The sequence below is a fragment of the Martes martes genome (genome assembly GCF_963455335.1).
Source record: "Martes martes genome assembly, chromosome: 11".
Classification (NCBI taxonomy): domain Eukaryota; kingdom Metazoa; phylum Chordata; class Mammalia; order Carnivora; family Mustelidae; genus Martes; species Martes martes.
Window position 1 is genome coordinate 4,259,046 of NC_137899.1, and position 14,707 is coordinate 4,273,752.

At 52.0% G+C, this 14,707-nt stretch overlaps 1 protein-coding gene across 1 annotated transcript in view; it reads left to right on the plus strand.

The window, feature by feature from the left end:
- Positions 1-269: 269 nt before the first annotated feature.
- Positions 270-14,707, plus strand: part of VWC2 (von Willebrand factor C domain containing 2) — a gene marked incomplete at both ends in the record, with an annotated part of 95,272 nt that continues 80,834 nt past the window's right edge. The window contains one exon of the mRNA XM_080818827.1: positions 270-965. Coding sequence (XP_080674953.1) covers positions 270-965 — 696 coding nt within the window. The remainder of the gene's footprint in view (positions 966-14,707) is intronic.

Here is a 14,707-nt window from a genome sequence, read left to right on the forward strand (position 1 = left end):
GTGAGGTCTCGGAAGCCGGCCGGGCGGCGGCGCCGGGCAGGCCGCCCCCGCCCGCGCCGTGCGGCTCGTTCTTCTCGAGTGCTCCGGGGCCGGGCGGCGCGGGGCCGGGTGGGGGCCGGGCGCGCGCGGGCCGCGGGGCTCAGCTGTGCTGCTGTTCTCTCCGCAGGGACGGCGGCTCCCGGCTGGCGGCGGCGCGCCCCCGGGCCGTGAATGCGACTCGCCCCTCGGCCGCGCTCCCCGCCCGCCCGCCCGCCGGGACGTGGTAGGGGATGCCCAGCTCCACTGCGATGGCAGTTGGCGCGCTGTCCAGTTCCCTGCTGGTCACCTGCTGCCTGATGGTGGCTCTGTGCAGCCCGAGCATCCCGCTGGAGAAGCTGGCCCGGGCGCCGGAGCAGCCGGGCCAGGAGAAGCGCGAGCACGCGTCTCGGGACGGCCCGGGGCGGGTGAGCGAGCTCGGGCGCCCCGCGAGGGACGAGGGCGGCGGCGGCCGGGACTGGAAGAGCAAGGGCGGCCGCGGGCTCTCCGGCCGGGAGGCGTGGAGCAAGCAGAAGCAGGCCTGGGCCGCCCAGGGCGGGGGCGCAAAGGCCGGGGACCTGCAGGGCCGGCCCCGCGGGGACACCCCGCAGGGGGAGCCCCCGGCCGCCGCCGCCCAGGACGCGACCGGCCCGGACCTCGCGCCCACGCCGGAGCCGCCCGAGGAGTACGCGTACCCGGACTACCGCGGCAAGGGCTGCGTGGACGAGAGCGGCTTCGTGTACGCCATCGGGGAGAAGTTCGCGCCGGGCCCCTCGGCCTGCCCGTGCCTGTGCACCGAGGAGGGGCCGCTGTGCGCGCAGCCCGAGTGCCCGCGGCTGCACCCGCGCTGCATCCACGTCGACACGAGCCAGTGCTGCCCGCAGTGCAAGGAGAGGAAGAACTACTGCGAGTTCCGGGGCAAGACCTACCAGACTCTGGAGGAGTTCGTGGTAAGAGGCGAGCGCCCGCCGGGCCACTTTGCACCTCCAACCGCGGGGTGAGACCTCTCTGTGCACTATGCGCCCCCACTTTGAAGAAGAGGCGCATTCGTTCTGGTCCTCAGAGGCGGACAGCGCTGTGCTCGCGTCCCCTCAGCACGATCTCCCATTTCAGTGCAGAGGTAATCTCTAAAGCAATGTGGCCAATCCACAGCCTTCCCTTTGGTCTCCGGGTCTTCGCCTTAAAAGGGTACCGAGAGGGTGAGGCCCGCAAGCAGGGCAGGGACGCCCCAACACTCATTGGCTCTACTGTTAATGTTAAGCCACTGCTCCTAATTTAAAAGTGTTGCCGCTGAAATGCTCAACCTGTTTTCAAACACAGGGTAATTTGCCGTGCCATTTGGGATACATCCTTCAGCTAATAGCTAATTAAGGAAGACTAGTCATATAAATAAGCCATTTCCCTAGATTACATGTTGGGGTATCATGCAAATGTTCTAAAGAATGAAAAGGCAAAGAAAATGCTTGCTCATTGGATGCCAACACACAGTGGAGGGCGAGAACCAGAAGCTCGGTTTAGGGTTACAAATTGTTTGGTTTGAGGTGAGGACTGGTAAGGAGATGAAGAGCAGCTGGCCATATCCCCGGCGCCTACTGTGTGGCAGGCTTGAGGCTGCATCTTCCACGTGCATTAACTTAGTTCATCCTCATACCACGCAGCGAGAGAGGTTATTACCTGTGATCTCCAGTTGATGGAGAAGAGGAAACGGAGACACAGAATCTTTAAATAACGTGGGGAAGGCAAGGCAGCTGTTCAGCCGACTCTTGTGCTAGGCCAAGCCATTCTACTCGACACTGCCCACTTTCCCCCCTACATCCTATGGGAAACAAAAGCCCAGCCCCAGTGGGTGCAGGTTTGGTTGGATATGCTGGCCGCGTGCGTGCTGGGGGAGCGCTGACAGCCCTGACTCTCCGGGGTGGCATGGGCAGGGATGTAAGACTCTCCATCCAGATGCCCCCGAAGGGGCTCAACTTATGGCCTTCTGGACATGGCCTGGCCTTGGCACAAGGGAGGTTTCCTGGGCGGAAGGGGGAACCCTGGAGCTTGCAGCCTCCAAAGCTGAGCAAAAAGGCAGGAGTCCCCCAGAACCCAGGCTCTGAGATCTGCACATTTGGGAAATGCCAGGATGTGAGGGCACCGAAAGAATTTCAGGAATAAATCCCCAGGGTGTAGAACTAGACAGCCAGGAAGGTTGGATCTGGAGATAAGGTACAAAGTATGGCAACGATGCCAGGATTTAGTCGGGAAATGGGTGTCCCTCCCGGCCTTGCCACTAGCCAGCTGCATGACCGACACAAAGCGCTGGTCCCCTCTGGGGTTCTTCTTCCTCATCTGCAAACCGCAGACTCCAGACGCGATGCCGGAAGCGTGTCTCCAGGCCCTCCTGGTCAGCACAGTTGTTCACCCTGGGCCTTTGGAGAAAGACAGATTTGTTGAGAAAATCCTATGAACCAGGCTTTGGCCATAGGCCATGAGTGGGGTAGGAATCTTGTCTTCAAAACGCTCTCTGACTTGTGGGAACCAGGACCCATGCCTCTCCAGATGTTTCCATGTGGAGGCAAAGGTCCTGGTGCAACCCAGAGGCAGCACCTTCCCTGCTGGCCTGGGGTAGGGCTAGAGGCAACAGGCCCAACCCACTAAATCTTTTGAGTTTTGGGCTCATAGGAAAATCTAGGAGTTACAAGAACAAATGCAAGCTGTTCGTTTTTAACTAATAACATGTATGGTTTGCGCTGTATGTGGTGTTAAGAGTCCTTTCTTAAGAGTCTCATGAAGTTGGCCGAGAAATTATTGCATTTCTGATCTCAAAAGCCAGAACACATCACAAGGTGCCCGTTCATCTACTTGAGATGGCAGAGAGAAGGGAGAATCCAAACTTCTGCTTTTGTAACTCACCGCTAAGTGCTCACTGCCACAAAGCTGCCCTTGTGTGCAGGGATGGGGGGGGGAGCTCTTATCTGATTCCCATTTGCAAAAACCAGTGGTCAGTCAGTAGACTGCATTTCAGACTCTGGAGACGGGACATGTTAGAACCACAACGAGATGTTGGGAAGATTATCATCTTGGGAAGAATGAAGATCCCAGTGAACCCATTTTTAGGGCATTGAGTGCATCTTTTCTTCTTCAAGTGACACTTCATTTGTAACTTTCATCCCATCATTACCGGCTGCTGGGAGGGACACGTGCGTGAGCGCATGTCTCCTGGCTGCTGCAAATGTTTGATTCTGTGCTTGCTCCTGTAATAAGCACAGCTTCGTCATGAGTTCAGTCCGGATGTTGTACCTACCACGCTCCTTCCTTTCTCTTCCAGTCAGGGAAATTGTAGGCATGTCCCTACGTCACCGTGGCTTTGTGCAAGTCATTTTGTGTCCATGGTTTTGTTTCCTTCCGTGTCCAAGGAAGAATGCAGCATGTCATTGGGGTTTGTGAGAAGAGTGGCCTAGAAAGGAGTAGGTCCGTCTGCAGGGAGCCCGGGGCGGGGAAGGGAGGTGCTGTGGGTCTCAGTCCTGCGGAATCCTGGTGCTGAGCGCCAGGGCACAACCATTGTTCACCTGCCTGCTTGGGCTATTCTGGCTTCCGAGAGAGAGAGAGAGAGAGAGAGAGAGGCCGGGGTCTGTGGTTTGCACAGCACAGTGAACGCATCTGCTGTCTGAAGCGCTTTGCTCTTCTCGGACGAGGATGTAATTGAAAGGGAGGTTGTGGGTACAGCAGGGTCCTGCTTGAGGTGATGTTTACCATAGCAAGGAGGGAGGTGACAAGGAGGCCAGCTCCGGGCCTCCTTCCCTGGGAGGCACCCAGGCACTTAAACCATCCGCTCTCTGCCCTCTCTCTGTCTGGGCACTGGAGGCTGGGTGCACACCGTGGGCATGGGCAGAGCTGTCGATCGTGTCCTGTGCCTGTCATGCGCATTCGGCCCCAGAGAGGGCTCAGCCTCTCCTCTTTCTCGGACACGTGGCTCCCTGCCCAGTTTGCACGGCCAATTCCGCCTTTCCCTTTCTCTCCAAGCTCCCGACCCCATGACAGCCTCCGTTCCTCACGGCCTGGTTGATCTCAGCCAGATGTCAGCAGAAGACCTCATTCACTGCTTCCGCGGAATCCCATGAGGCTGCTGGTAATAATTAGAGCCCTACCCGCATTTTTCTGGGGATATTTGCAACTTAATTTCTATGTGAAAATCAAACCATAGTTATGGATAGAATTTTTCTCCACTGCCTCTCAAATTACACCAAGCGTTCTGTTTGTCACCTTAGACCAGCAGGTATCCAACTTTGAATAAGGAAACCTGTCTGTGGGTTGATGTTTTTTATCCCTGAATGGTATTTTCATGTGCTGTCTGCTTCCCAGGGTCTATTCATTCGCTAGGGTTTCCATAACAAAGTACCACAGACCAGGCGGCTTAAACAATACAGATTTATTGATTTACGGTCCTTCAGGCTGGAAGTCCGAGGTCAAGGCGTGGGCAGGGCTGGCTCTGTCTGAGGCCTCTCTTCTCGGTGTGCAGATGGCCACCTTCTCCCCGGGTCCTCACCAGGCCCTTCCTCGGTGTGTCTGTGTCTAATCTCCTCTCCTTAGAAGGACACATGTGTCCTCCTCACATCAGATGGGGGCCCCCCTGTATGACCTCATTTTAACCGAATTTTCTCAGTTGGGACCCTGTCTCAAAATACAGTCATGTTGGGAGGTACCGGGGGTTAGCCCTCGAACCTGTGAATTTGAGAGGAAGGACCTGATCCAGGCTGTAATGTAGCTAGCTCTCGGGGCTTCGATGGCCAGAGTTGACCTCATATGCATGAGCCCAAGGAGATACAAGGAATGGGGGGTGAAGGAGGCTTCATCAGCGAGTACGATGGAAGAAAGGATTTACAAAGAACCCACAGAGTGATTGGTGATAAACTCAGTGCCCATGAACCAGAGTCAGGCAGCCCGCCCAAATCTCTGATTCTGTGTGCTTTCCATTCTGAGCCCGGCGTTAGAACGACTGTACTGTGTATGTCCATGGAGCCGTGCATCGATTATAACCCATGGGTTGTTCTCAGGGGCTCTGTGGAGCCTTTCACATTCGCCCCGATGGGTACCAGGGAGGCCAGCAGCAACCCAAATTTGCAATTTATATTTTGAGCAGCAAAAGAAGTCGTTCCCCTCGTGGGGGCCTCTGGATCCCCTGGGGGGACCGTGAAGTTAGAAGTGGGGTCTGCAAGCCTGTTTCTGCGTTTTCTAGAACTCAGTCAGTTTCTACAACTCTTTTGGCTGGTGGGACACCCGTTCAGTCTGTCCACAGGGCTCTCGTAGTTAGCAGGAGCTCTGATTGGCAATTGTGTCGGTCTTTGAGGAAAAAAGGAAACTGAATTATTAATAAGCTCTTGCTCGCTCGACTGTCTTCCAAAGCGTGGAGGCCTGTGGAACGGGAGGCAGCTGGACAGAGATCCACAGGCGAAGGGACATAGGGCCGCTGGGCGATCCCAGGCTCTCCCTGGGCATCAGTGTCTGACCTGTGATCAACCGTGTGGCAGGATCTCGTTTCCAGAAGTTTAGTCATGAAAACATTCCTCCATGAAATTTGGAATCAGAGCTCCCATGAGTAGATCTCTGTTACAGTTACGAAAACGTGCCAGCAGAGAGAAGGACACATTCATCATATTTTTCAGTTCCCCAGTATTTATGCTCTTTTGGCTAATGGTCACCTCACAGAAAACAAGACTATTTTTACTTATGTTTGCAAAGAAAATGGTGTTAAGCTGTGTAAGGCTCATGTTCAGAGGTCAGTCTGCTGCTCGTGCTGCCACTTTTGAGTTTGCTTGGTTCCGTGTCAGATTTTCTAAATTCTGGATGTCTCAGCTTCTGCCTGTCTGTCCAAAGCCATTTAACCAGTAACAGGTTTTTGTCGTTGTTGTTGTTTTTGTTTTAAATTTATGGGTTTTTTTAAAAAGATTTTTTAAATTTATTTGAGAGAGAGAGTGCGTGCACACGTGAGCGGGGGAGGGGGAGGGGTGGAGGGAGAGGGAGAAGCAGACTCCCTGCTGAGCAGGGAGCCCAGTGTGGGACTCGATTCCAGGACCCTGAGGTCCTGACCTGAGCCAGAGGCAGACACTTACCTGACTGAGCCACCCAGGGGCCCCTAAATAGTAACAGTTTTTATAAAGGGGGAAGTCCTTGTGCTGTCTCGGGAACTTTCAGATGTGGTCGGGTGTTGACCTTTAAGATCTGGCAGTTTAGTGACCTGATCAAAGTCGTGGAGCCTAGTCAATGGCAGAACCAGGCTCTGAGTCCTAGACTGTGGCCCGGTGATGGCTCTGTGCTTACTACCATACCATCTTATGTTGGCAACCAAATGGGGATGTGGTGAATTCTAGGTGGGGAGGAAGGGAAAGCTCCTACAGGTTTAGAACCTGCCCCACATTTGTGTCCAATAAATGCTCGGTCAACTTGGCCAAGTGTTTATCTATGTGGATGCCTGCTACATTTGACTCAGGCCGTCTAGGACAAAATAAAGGCCTGAGATCCTGTCCTTCAAGTATGACATCTTGAGTTGCAGTGAGAACAGAAGGGCTGAGTTCCAGGAGCTCCCTCAGGGCGAGGGGCGGGGATTCCAGTGGGCAGTGGACAGCACCATCGATCTCCAGATGTAGGCAAGACCCCAGACCTTATCAGGCCGACAGCAAGCAGACTGGTGGCCCAAAGCCAACTCCAGCCCAACAAGGTGTCCTGCTGGGCTCACCACACATAAGACATTTCTTTGACTAGTATAGATATTTAACAAATGGGACATTCGTCTATATACCCAGATTGCCAATTTGCTGTCAAAATGGAATGATTCCCAAAAGGTGGCCATCTGCCAGAGCTGTGCTGGGCTGCTCCTTTCGAAGGACATTTGCTCCCCAGCTCCCCACATCTCCACTTGGCACAATTTACTCTTGGTCTTACAGCCATACAGCTTTGGAATGCCTCTGTGGCCACAGGGGGAGAGATGTCCCCTTAGGAGCCCAAATCCCGTGCTGTCATGTCCTGCCCCTTCAGTTGGAGCAGAAAGTCAGCACCTTCTAGAACTTCAAGGACGGAGTACTTACCATCTAAAGACGTCCGCGTGGGCCATTTTCCTGTGGCATCCTGAGTCCCTGAGCAATTCTCAGACCTCTTTTTTCTCCCCAGTAGTACAGAATGGAGAGTATACTGATTATCTCTCCATTTATGGAAAGTTAATGAAGTGTATGTGAAAGCAGTTTGAACCTACGAATCTCTGAACGAATTAAAAAACAAAACAAAACAACAACAACAACAAAAAAAACCAAGAAAGTCTGCAGCTAGGTTAGTGTGGTGTCTAGGTGCGTCCTGTTGAGTTTGCATCTTGGGGGAGATGACTACCCCCAGAAGGTGTTTGGTCCCTGACAAGATTTCCTGCAAAGGCTCTCCATCAGGGAGGGGCTCTCTGGGGCTTGCCCATACGTATTTCCTTGGCGGGTGGGGTCTCAGAACTAATAAATCCCAATAAAAATCTGTTCTTGCTTTTTTTCATTCAAAAACATTGTTTGGGACAAATATTTGCCAAGCACTGGACAAGATGCTGGAGACATAATGACAAGCTCTGGAGTGCGTCCAGTAAACAGGCAGTGACCGGAGAGTGTGTGATGGGCTGTGAGGAGCATCATGGGGCTCTGCGGGGTACACGGGTGGAAACAGCCCATCCAGAGTCTGTGGCTGATGAGTGGTTTTTAAATGGCCAAGCAATCCTGGGGCATGTTTCTGGGGAAGAGATAAGAGTCTGTCTCAAATAGAGCTTGGGTAGAGGCTACGATTTTCCACCCCAGCCTACATACCCTAAAGCCATCCTTCGTGGTATGGTTCTGACCACGTAGCTGGAAATCCTTTTTTTTTTTTTTTTTTTTTTTTTTTTTGCTGCTTCTGTTCCAAGCCTGAGATCCTGCCAGCTGGATTTCACTTCTCATTCTATTTCTGTCGGGCACTGGGGTGCGGCCAGGACATGGAGTGCCTTTCGAATCTGCAGAAAAGGATGATGTCAGACATCTGCCCATGGCCCCGCGAGTTCTCTTGGAAGCCCTAGGCCCGTAGGAAAGTAGAGGGATGGAAAATTAAGATGTCTGAGCATTTCCAGAAATGATTTTGCCTTAACCACGGTGAGACCACCCCTTGCTTGCCTGGGAATGTGGAAGGATGAACACCTACCGCTTACCAAACTCATGAAGTCCCAGATATCATATACAACCCATTTTCTGAAGAGCACAGCTGAAATGGAAAAAGAAAAAAAAAAGTAAGAGAAATTAATCCCCGGAGGTAGAATCCAGACAGGAAAGTCAACCTTATAGCGGTGGCCATCAGAAAGCAACCCCTGATGCCTGGGGCCCAGGCCTTCGGTACTCACAGCCAGGCTGGGGCACATGGCAAGCTCAGGGCCCCAAGCGAAGAGCATCAGATCAGGATGTGACTCATAAGGGTGTGCTCCCCCGAAGAGCATGTCCTACGAGGGGACAGTGCAGACAGACCGCCCCAGATGGGCCTCAGGGCTGAGTTGAGAAGACAGGTTTGCTCTGAATATTTGTTGTCTCTAGTGCCCACACACTCTTACGAGCATGAAGCCCATATTCATGCTTCCCTGAGTGGTCCAATAAAAAGTCCAGGTGGGATATTTTTGTTTAAAGGGACCACAATTACCTGGCAAAACCAAATGTTCCCAGAAGGAATGCACACTCCACGCAAGCTACAAAGAATCCCCACAAATAGTGTTCCAAGGAATGTGACCACACAATGAAAATCACACACAAAAAGGGGTGTCATCCCCAAGGGTCCACCAAGACCAAGGTAGTCCAGTAAGACTCAGATGTTGGGATATAAATGAGACTACTTAATACGCAAAAATATATATGTTGAAATAAACCATATGAGTAAACAAAATGAGCGTATTCCAAGTACTAGTCAGCTTTGAAAAAGAGGTAGAACTTGTGGGGCACCTGGGTGGTTCAGTGGGTTAAAGCCTCTGCCTTCAGCTCAGGTCATGATCTCAGGGTCCTGGGATCAAGCCCCACATCAGGGTCTCTGCTCGGGGGAGCCTGCTTCCTCCTCTCTCTCTGCCTGCCTCTCTGCCTACTTGTGATCTCTGTCTGTCAAACAAATAAATAAAATCTTAAAAAAAAAAAGAGGTAGAACTTGTATAAAGGAATGATACAATGGTTTGAACTGATATTCAGTGGTGGTTCAACAGCACGTCAGATAGTTTATGGGACAATTCAGCAAGCCAGCAGATAGATTTGAAGAAGTCACCCAGAGTGAAACATGATGTACAGATGGATCATAGGAAGGAGATGTTTTCATATGGGGAGGACAGGGAGAGAAGATTTGATATGGGTCAGATCAGAATTCTGGAAGGGGGTAGTAGGGAATATGGGAGGGGTTATGAGGGGTTAGCATCCCAGACGTTCTACTGGAAAGACTGCCATTTTTCAATGCAGGAATCCCCATGAATCTAAAGAAAGATGAACAAAAAGACATCCCTAGCCATATCATAGTGAGAGGGCAGAGCACCCAACACGAGAGATTTTCAGAGCAACCAGAGAGAAAAGACTTGACCTGCAAAAAAGCAGTAACTTAGCGGACGTCTGACTTCTTGTCAACAGTGGAAAATCCCAAACAGTAGGAGAACATCTTTAAAGAGCAAAGAGAAAAGAAGAGTTAATCCAATTTATGTATCCAGCAAAACTATCCTTTAGGAAGGCGCCTGAATGAATGTATTTTTATTTTTTTAATTGTATTTATTTACTAATTTATTTAGAGAGTGAGTTGGGGAGAGGCAGAGGGAGAGGGAGAATCTCAAGTGGACTCAGCACTGAACGCAGAGCCTGACTCAGGGCTCTATCTCACAACCCCAGGCCCATATCAGGACTTGGACGCTGAACCGACTGAGCATCCCGATCAAAGATATTTTAAAATAGAGCGTGCCATCAAACAAACATTGCTGAAAGAATTTCACAATGCACCCGAAAGGATGAAATTCAGGAAGGAGGAACGTGACCCTGGAAACTAAGCCACAGAGCTAAGAAGGAGCAGAAGAAAACTTTTTGCTCACTGAAGTGTAGACCCATGGTTCTCCACCGGGGGTCATGTTGAGGGGACGTTTGCAATGTATGGGGACATTTTTGGTTGTCATAACTGGGGTGGGGTGGAAGGGTGGTCTCCAGGCTGAGTTTTGAGTTGGGAACTTGATCCCTGAACAAACACTAAATGTCATTAGATGAAATTTAAATGTTCTTAGAGAAAAGTTACCCTGGGTGGCCCAGCTAGCTCAGTCTAGGCTAAGCCATGCCACAGATGAGCAGTTCCAAGGGCCCTTCCTGCTTTCCAGGGCTGTTGATTGCAGATGCTGCCAAGTTCATATGGCCTCTAGTTGATTGTTCCTGACCTTCCTGTGATCACATTCTGATCACTTCAAGGTGATAAACCCCTCTTGCTTGGCTCTCTGGACCTGTGGTCCACTAGGTAACTCAGAAATAAATAGTATTGTCTCTACCAAAATCTACCACATGGACTGGTCCATATGGACCGGACCTTCTGTATGGTCCCTTTGCTATCCTCATAGGCTGACAGGCTATACTAATGTATTTACCTCATTTAGCTTTAAGAACAATTTCTGACTTAAATTTGACTTTCAAATCTCATGTGACTTTGAAAAAGGTATCTCAATATCTCCGTAGAGGCTTAAAGCAGATAAGACAAAAACTTAGTTTCAAGCAAGCCGTGACTCATTTATTAATTCCCATTAAGGAGTCAGAAGCGATAGCTGGGCTCCTTGGTCACACTCTTGAATAGTTGACAGTTCTGGGGACACAGAGCCCTCAGCCAGTGGAGAGGTGGTCACGGTGGCATCTCTGTCCCCACAGCCATAGTTGCAGGGAGTTGTCAGGTGGCCAGGATGCAGCAGTCCCTTGTCTCACAGGGCAAGTCTCCCCTGTGCACTTGTTCCTCGACCCACTGCTGGCTTCGCCATGTCGCACACACAGACACATCAGGGGTGCGTGGGTTGGAAGAGAAAGAAATCGAACAAGGCCACCGCCTTTCCTTGGGCCTGTGCAGAGCAGGGAGGCAGGTAGCCTGACGGATGAGCCGTGCTGTGACGTCAGCCTCTCGGCTCGTGTCACTTCCCACTGATGGCAGAGATCCCCTCTTGTCCCCGCGATTTCCAGGACGCCAATGGAGAAAGCTCTTCTTGCTCCTAGTGACGGCATGGGGCAGCCGCCACAACTTCATCGTTAGCCCTCAGGTGCCATGTTGCCCATGCCTGAACCCAAAGAGGATGTTTCTTGAGAAAGCCCTGCGGTGTCTTCTCCACGCCAGCTGAAAAACCCACGGGAAGGGACTTCATTCACTGGAGAAATGGCTGGCAGTGTCCTGTTGTGACTCCAGGATCCTCTGGAAGAGGCTCAGCTTCAAGGGGAATGCAGGGCCACTGGTGTGAGCTGACAGCCCCCACCCGTGCTTGGGCTCCAGCACCCCCTGGGTAACTGGCCGCTGACACACACTGAATGGAGCTTCAGGGCCACCAGACTCTGACCTCAGATGCTGTCCAGACGGGTGCCTGCGTGGCCACCTGATAATTGGGGAGGGTGAGCCCTGTTCCTGGAACGTGGCCAGCTTTGGGCAGAGGAAATGGTCACCCTCCTTTGGTCGTCTTCATTCCTCCCCGCTGAAGACGAGCGTTATTGCTATCGTCTCAAATAAGGAAGGCCAGAAGGAGCAGCGCGGTTTAGTTTTCTTCTGGGGTGAACATGTGTGTGTGTGTGTGTGTGTGTGTGTGTGAAGGTGTGTTAGGTTGAAGTATGCCTCTTGATTTCAGTGCATTGTTTTTTCTATTTTTTTCTGGTTTGTCACAGTCTCCACCATTCCCTATTATGCACCTCATTTACCACCTTGTTTCCTTACCTGACAGGCCCCTGAAAAATTTTGAATTTGTGATCCTTGGGAGAACTGATCACATGTTATGCCCTCATACCCACCTTTTAAAAGCCTCCTCTTTGGAAGACATTTAATTCCAGTCCTTTTTATATTAAGGGAGGACCAAGCTTTCTGCTCAGGGATTACTTTTCACCCTTTATTCTGATTCTAAAACAAGAGGCTTTCGATCTTCCCATTTCTAAAACAGAGAGGTTTGGCTTTTACAACATTTTTCACAAGGTCATTATCTACCCGATCTGCCCCCAGGTAGGTGGGAGAGCCCCACAGGGAACGTGTCCCTTCTCTTAAGGGCTTAGTTTAGGACTCTGTGAATGAGCAGAGCTTCTGTTAGACTATCTCCACCAAAAATCTCAACATCACCTGCTGCTGGGGTGGGCGGACAGGGGCCCCAGGTGGTTCTCGAGGCCTGCGGTCATGGTGCCTGGTCTCTCCCTGCCCTGCTCTATGTGCAGCGGCCGGGGGCTGAGGTACCATGAGTACGCGTCTCCCTCCACCACAGAAATGGATAGACACGTCTCACCATTGTGGAGGCTGGGAGTGGAGTCTGGTTCTGTTGAGGCTCAAAGACGGCCATATCCACTCTGTGCCCTCCCACAGTGGAGAGAAAGCCCAGAGTGATCACCAGGCTCTTCCTTTCCTTCGAAGGGCACTAATCCCACTTGGGCTCCTAGCCCCCTGACCTCAGCTCCTGACATCCCCACCTCCTAATACCATCTCACTGGGGGGTGAAGGCTCCAACCTATGAATTTTGGGGGGAACACAAACATGAAGTCCGTAACAGAAGGCCAGCATTCTTTGTTCTGCTTCGGATCGAACCGTGTAATCAGGGCATTCCAGAATGTTCCCCAGGTCTGGATCTTTAGCCCAGAAGGAATAACCTTCTTCGGTTTTGTCAGCTGCTCAACTGCTTGCCATGGAGCGAAAAACTCCATGTAGACGCTGCCGGCATCCTTCCCCCTCTCTTCGGTGAGATCTCACATGCTCTGTATTAACCTGAGGGAGTTCGTCACAAGAGGATTTGAAAGGCGTCCTTAGACAGCCGGTCTTGCCACAAGCTAAGCCGTAAGAAGGAAAAGTCATTCTTTGATGTGGCGTTGGGTTGTCAGACTGTTGCACTGTTGATCTGTTGAGTGGTAGGCGGGGCGGCTTTCTTCCCAACACTGGAGACCTGACAGCTTCTGGGGACAGTTCTTAATTAAGTCCCTTTGTGTGCAAATCCGCTCTCTGACAGAGAGTGGAAAGACAAAGAGAACAAAAACATAATCTTTCCCGAGTGCAGGAAGCAGAAGCTTTCTGTTGCTGTAGGGCCAGTGGCTAGTTTGGGGGGCGGGAAGGGGGCTGAGGACAAAACCCCATTAATTTGGGGTGCAGAAAAGAGGGTGGAAAGGCACGCAGGGGTCCGGAGCCATCCTTGCTGCTCTGACTGGTGGAGGGAGCCTGGAGGACAAGGGCCAGCAGGTGCCTCAGTGTCCCTGCTGGACCCTGCTGCTGTCCCGTGTGGAGACAGAGCTTTGCGGTGCCTTGGCTAGTTTAATAAGAAGGTTTCAGGTAAGGATCCAGAGGTAACCTCGGAGAAGGATTTAGTTCCAGGTGACAGCACAAGGTCCCCGTCCCAGCATCGTGCAGGGAGTCGGGAGAGGCTGGGGAAAGGCAGTAGGATGAATTCAGCGCGTTCATGACGATCGTACATGAGTGGCCTGTGGTCCGACCGGACCCTGCGTCCACCTGCTGCTGGGACTTGGGTGTAGTCCTTGGCAATGCACCAGACTTGTGGGTGTGTTTCCTTTGGGGGCGGGGGGAGGGGGGAGGAACCACAGTCGAAAGGCAGCACTCCCGAGTTTTTCTCCAGCTGCCAAATAACACAGCTCCAGGCCGTCGGAAGCTGTTTAGACCTGGTGGTTTACACAGAAGCGGACTCTGATTTCCCTCCAAGTGCAACCTGCTAACTAGTAAGTGTGACGCCAGGCCCTTTGGAAACAGCTCAGCTGCTGGAAAGGACGCTTCCGCCATCTGGTGATCAAAATGTGACAGTGACTTTTGGGGAAGCTGCTTGTCATCCCCAGCAAAGACCTGCCTTTGGTTAGTCACCTGCCTTTTTGCTTGGTGTCTCTGGCAACTTGTGGCTTAATTCACCGTCATCAGATTAATTCCATAACAGGGTCAGGATGTGTAAACAAAACGCCGGTATGCAAACACCTAAGGAACGCTCCTTGGCTTTCAGAGAAGTCCTTCCGTGCTGTGGCTTCCCACGTCTGCTGGTGGTGGAAAGCGTGCTCCTTTGAGGTCTTAGGAATCTCCAAATCTCTCCCCTTGGAAGATGTCTCTCACCTCCTTTTCGTCTCCACTAAATGGTTCTGGGAGCTCATGTAGCCCCACAACAGAGGGAAGGGGTGTTGTGCTGCCTCCTGGGGCTGTGGCTGTGGGTTTCCGGTCTGCTCTCTGCAGCGGCCCCATCCCCAAGCCGTCAGGATCCCCACTAGGTTGTCTGGCTGTGAAGCTCCTCCCTGTCCTTACGGCCACCCCTCTCCTCTACCTGTCCCGTCCTCCTCACCTTCCTTAACCACCTTTCCTCTTTCTCCAACTAGAAACCACAGCTTCGCCTCGGAATTTCTTACTATGCGCCTGCAACTCTCAGCGCCTGTGACTTTCTTCCCTTCTGTTAGTTTCTTTTTCGCTTAGTTATGCCTCAGCTCCCAAGCCAGACAGAGTGGAGATTTTTTTCATATCTGTCCTCGAC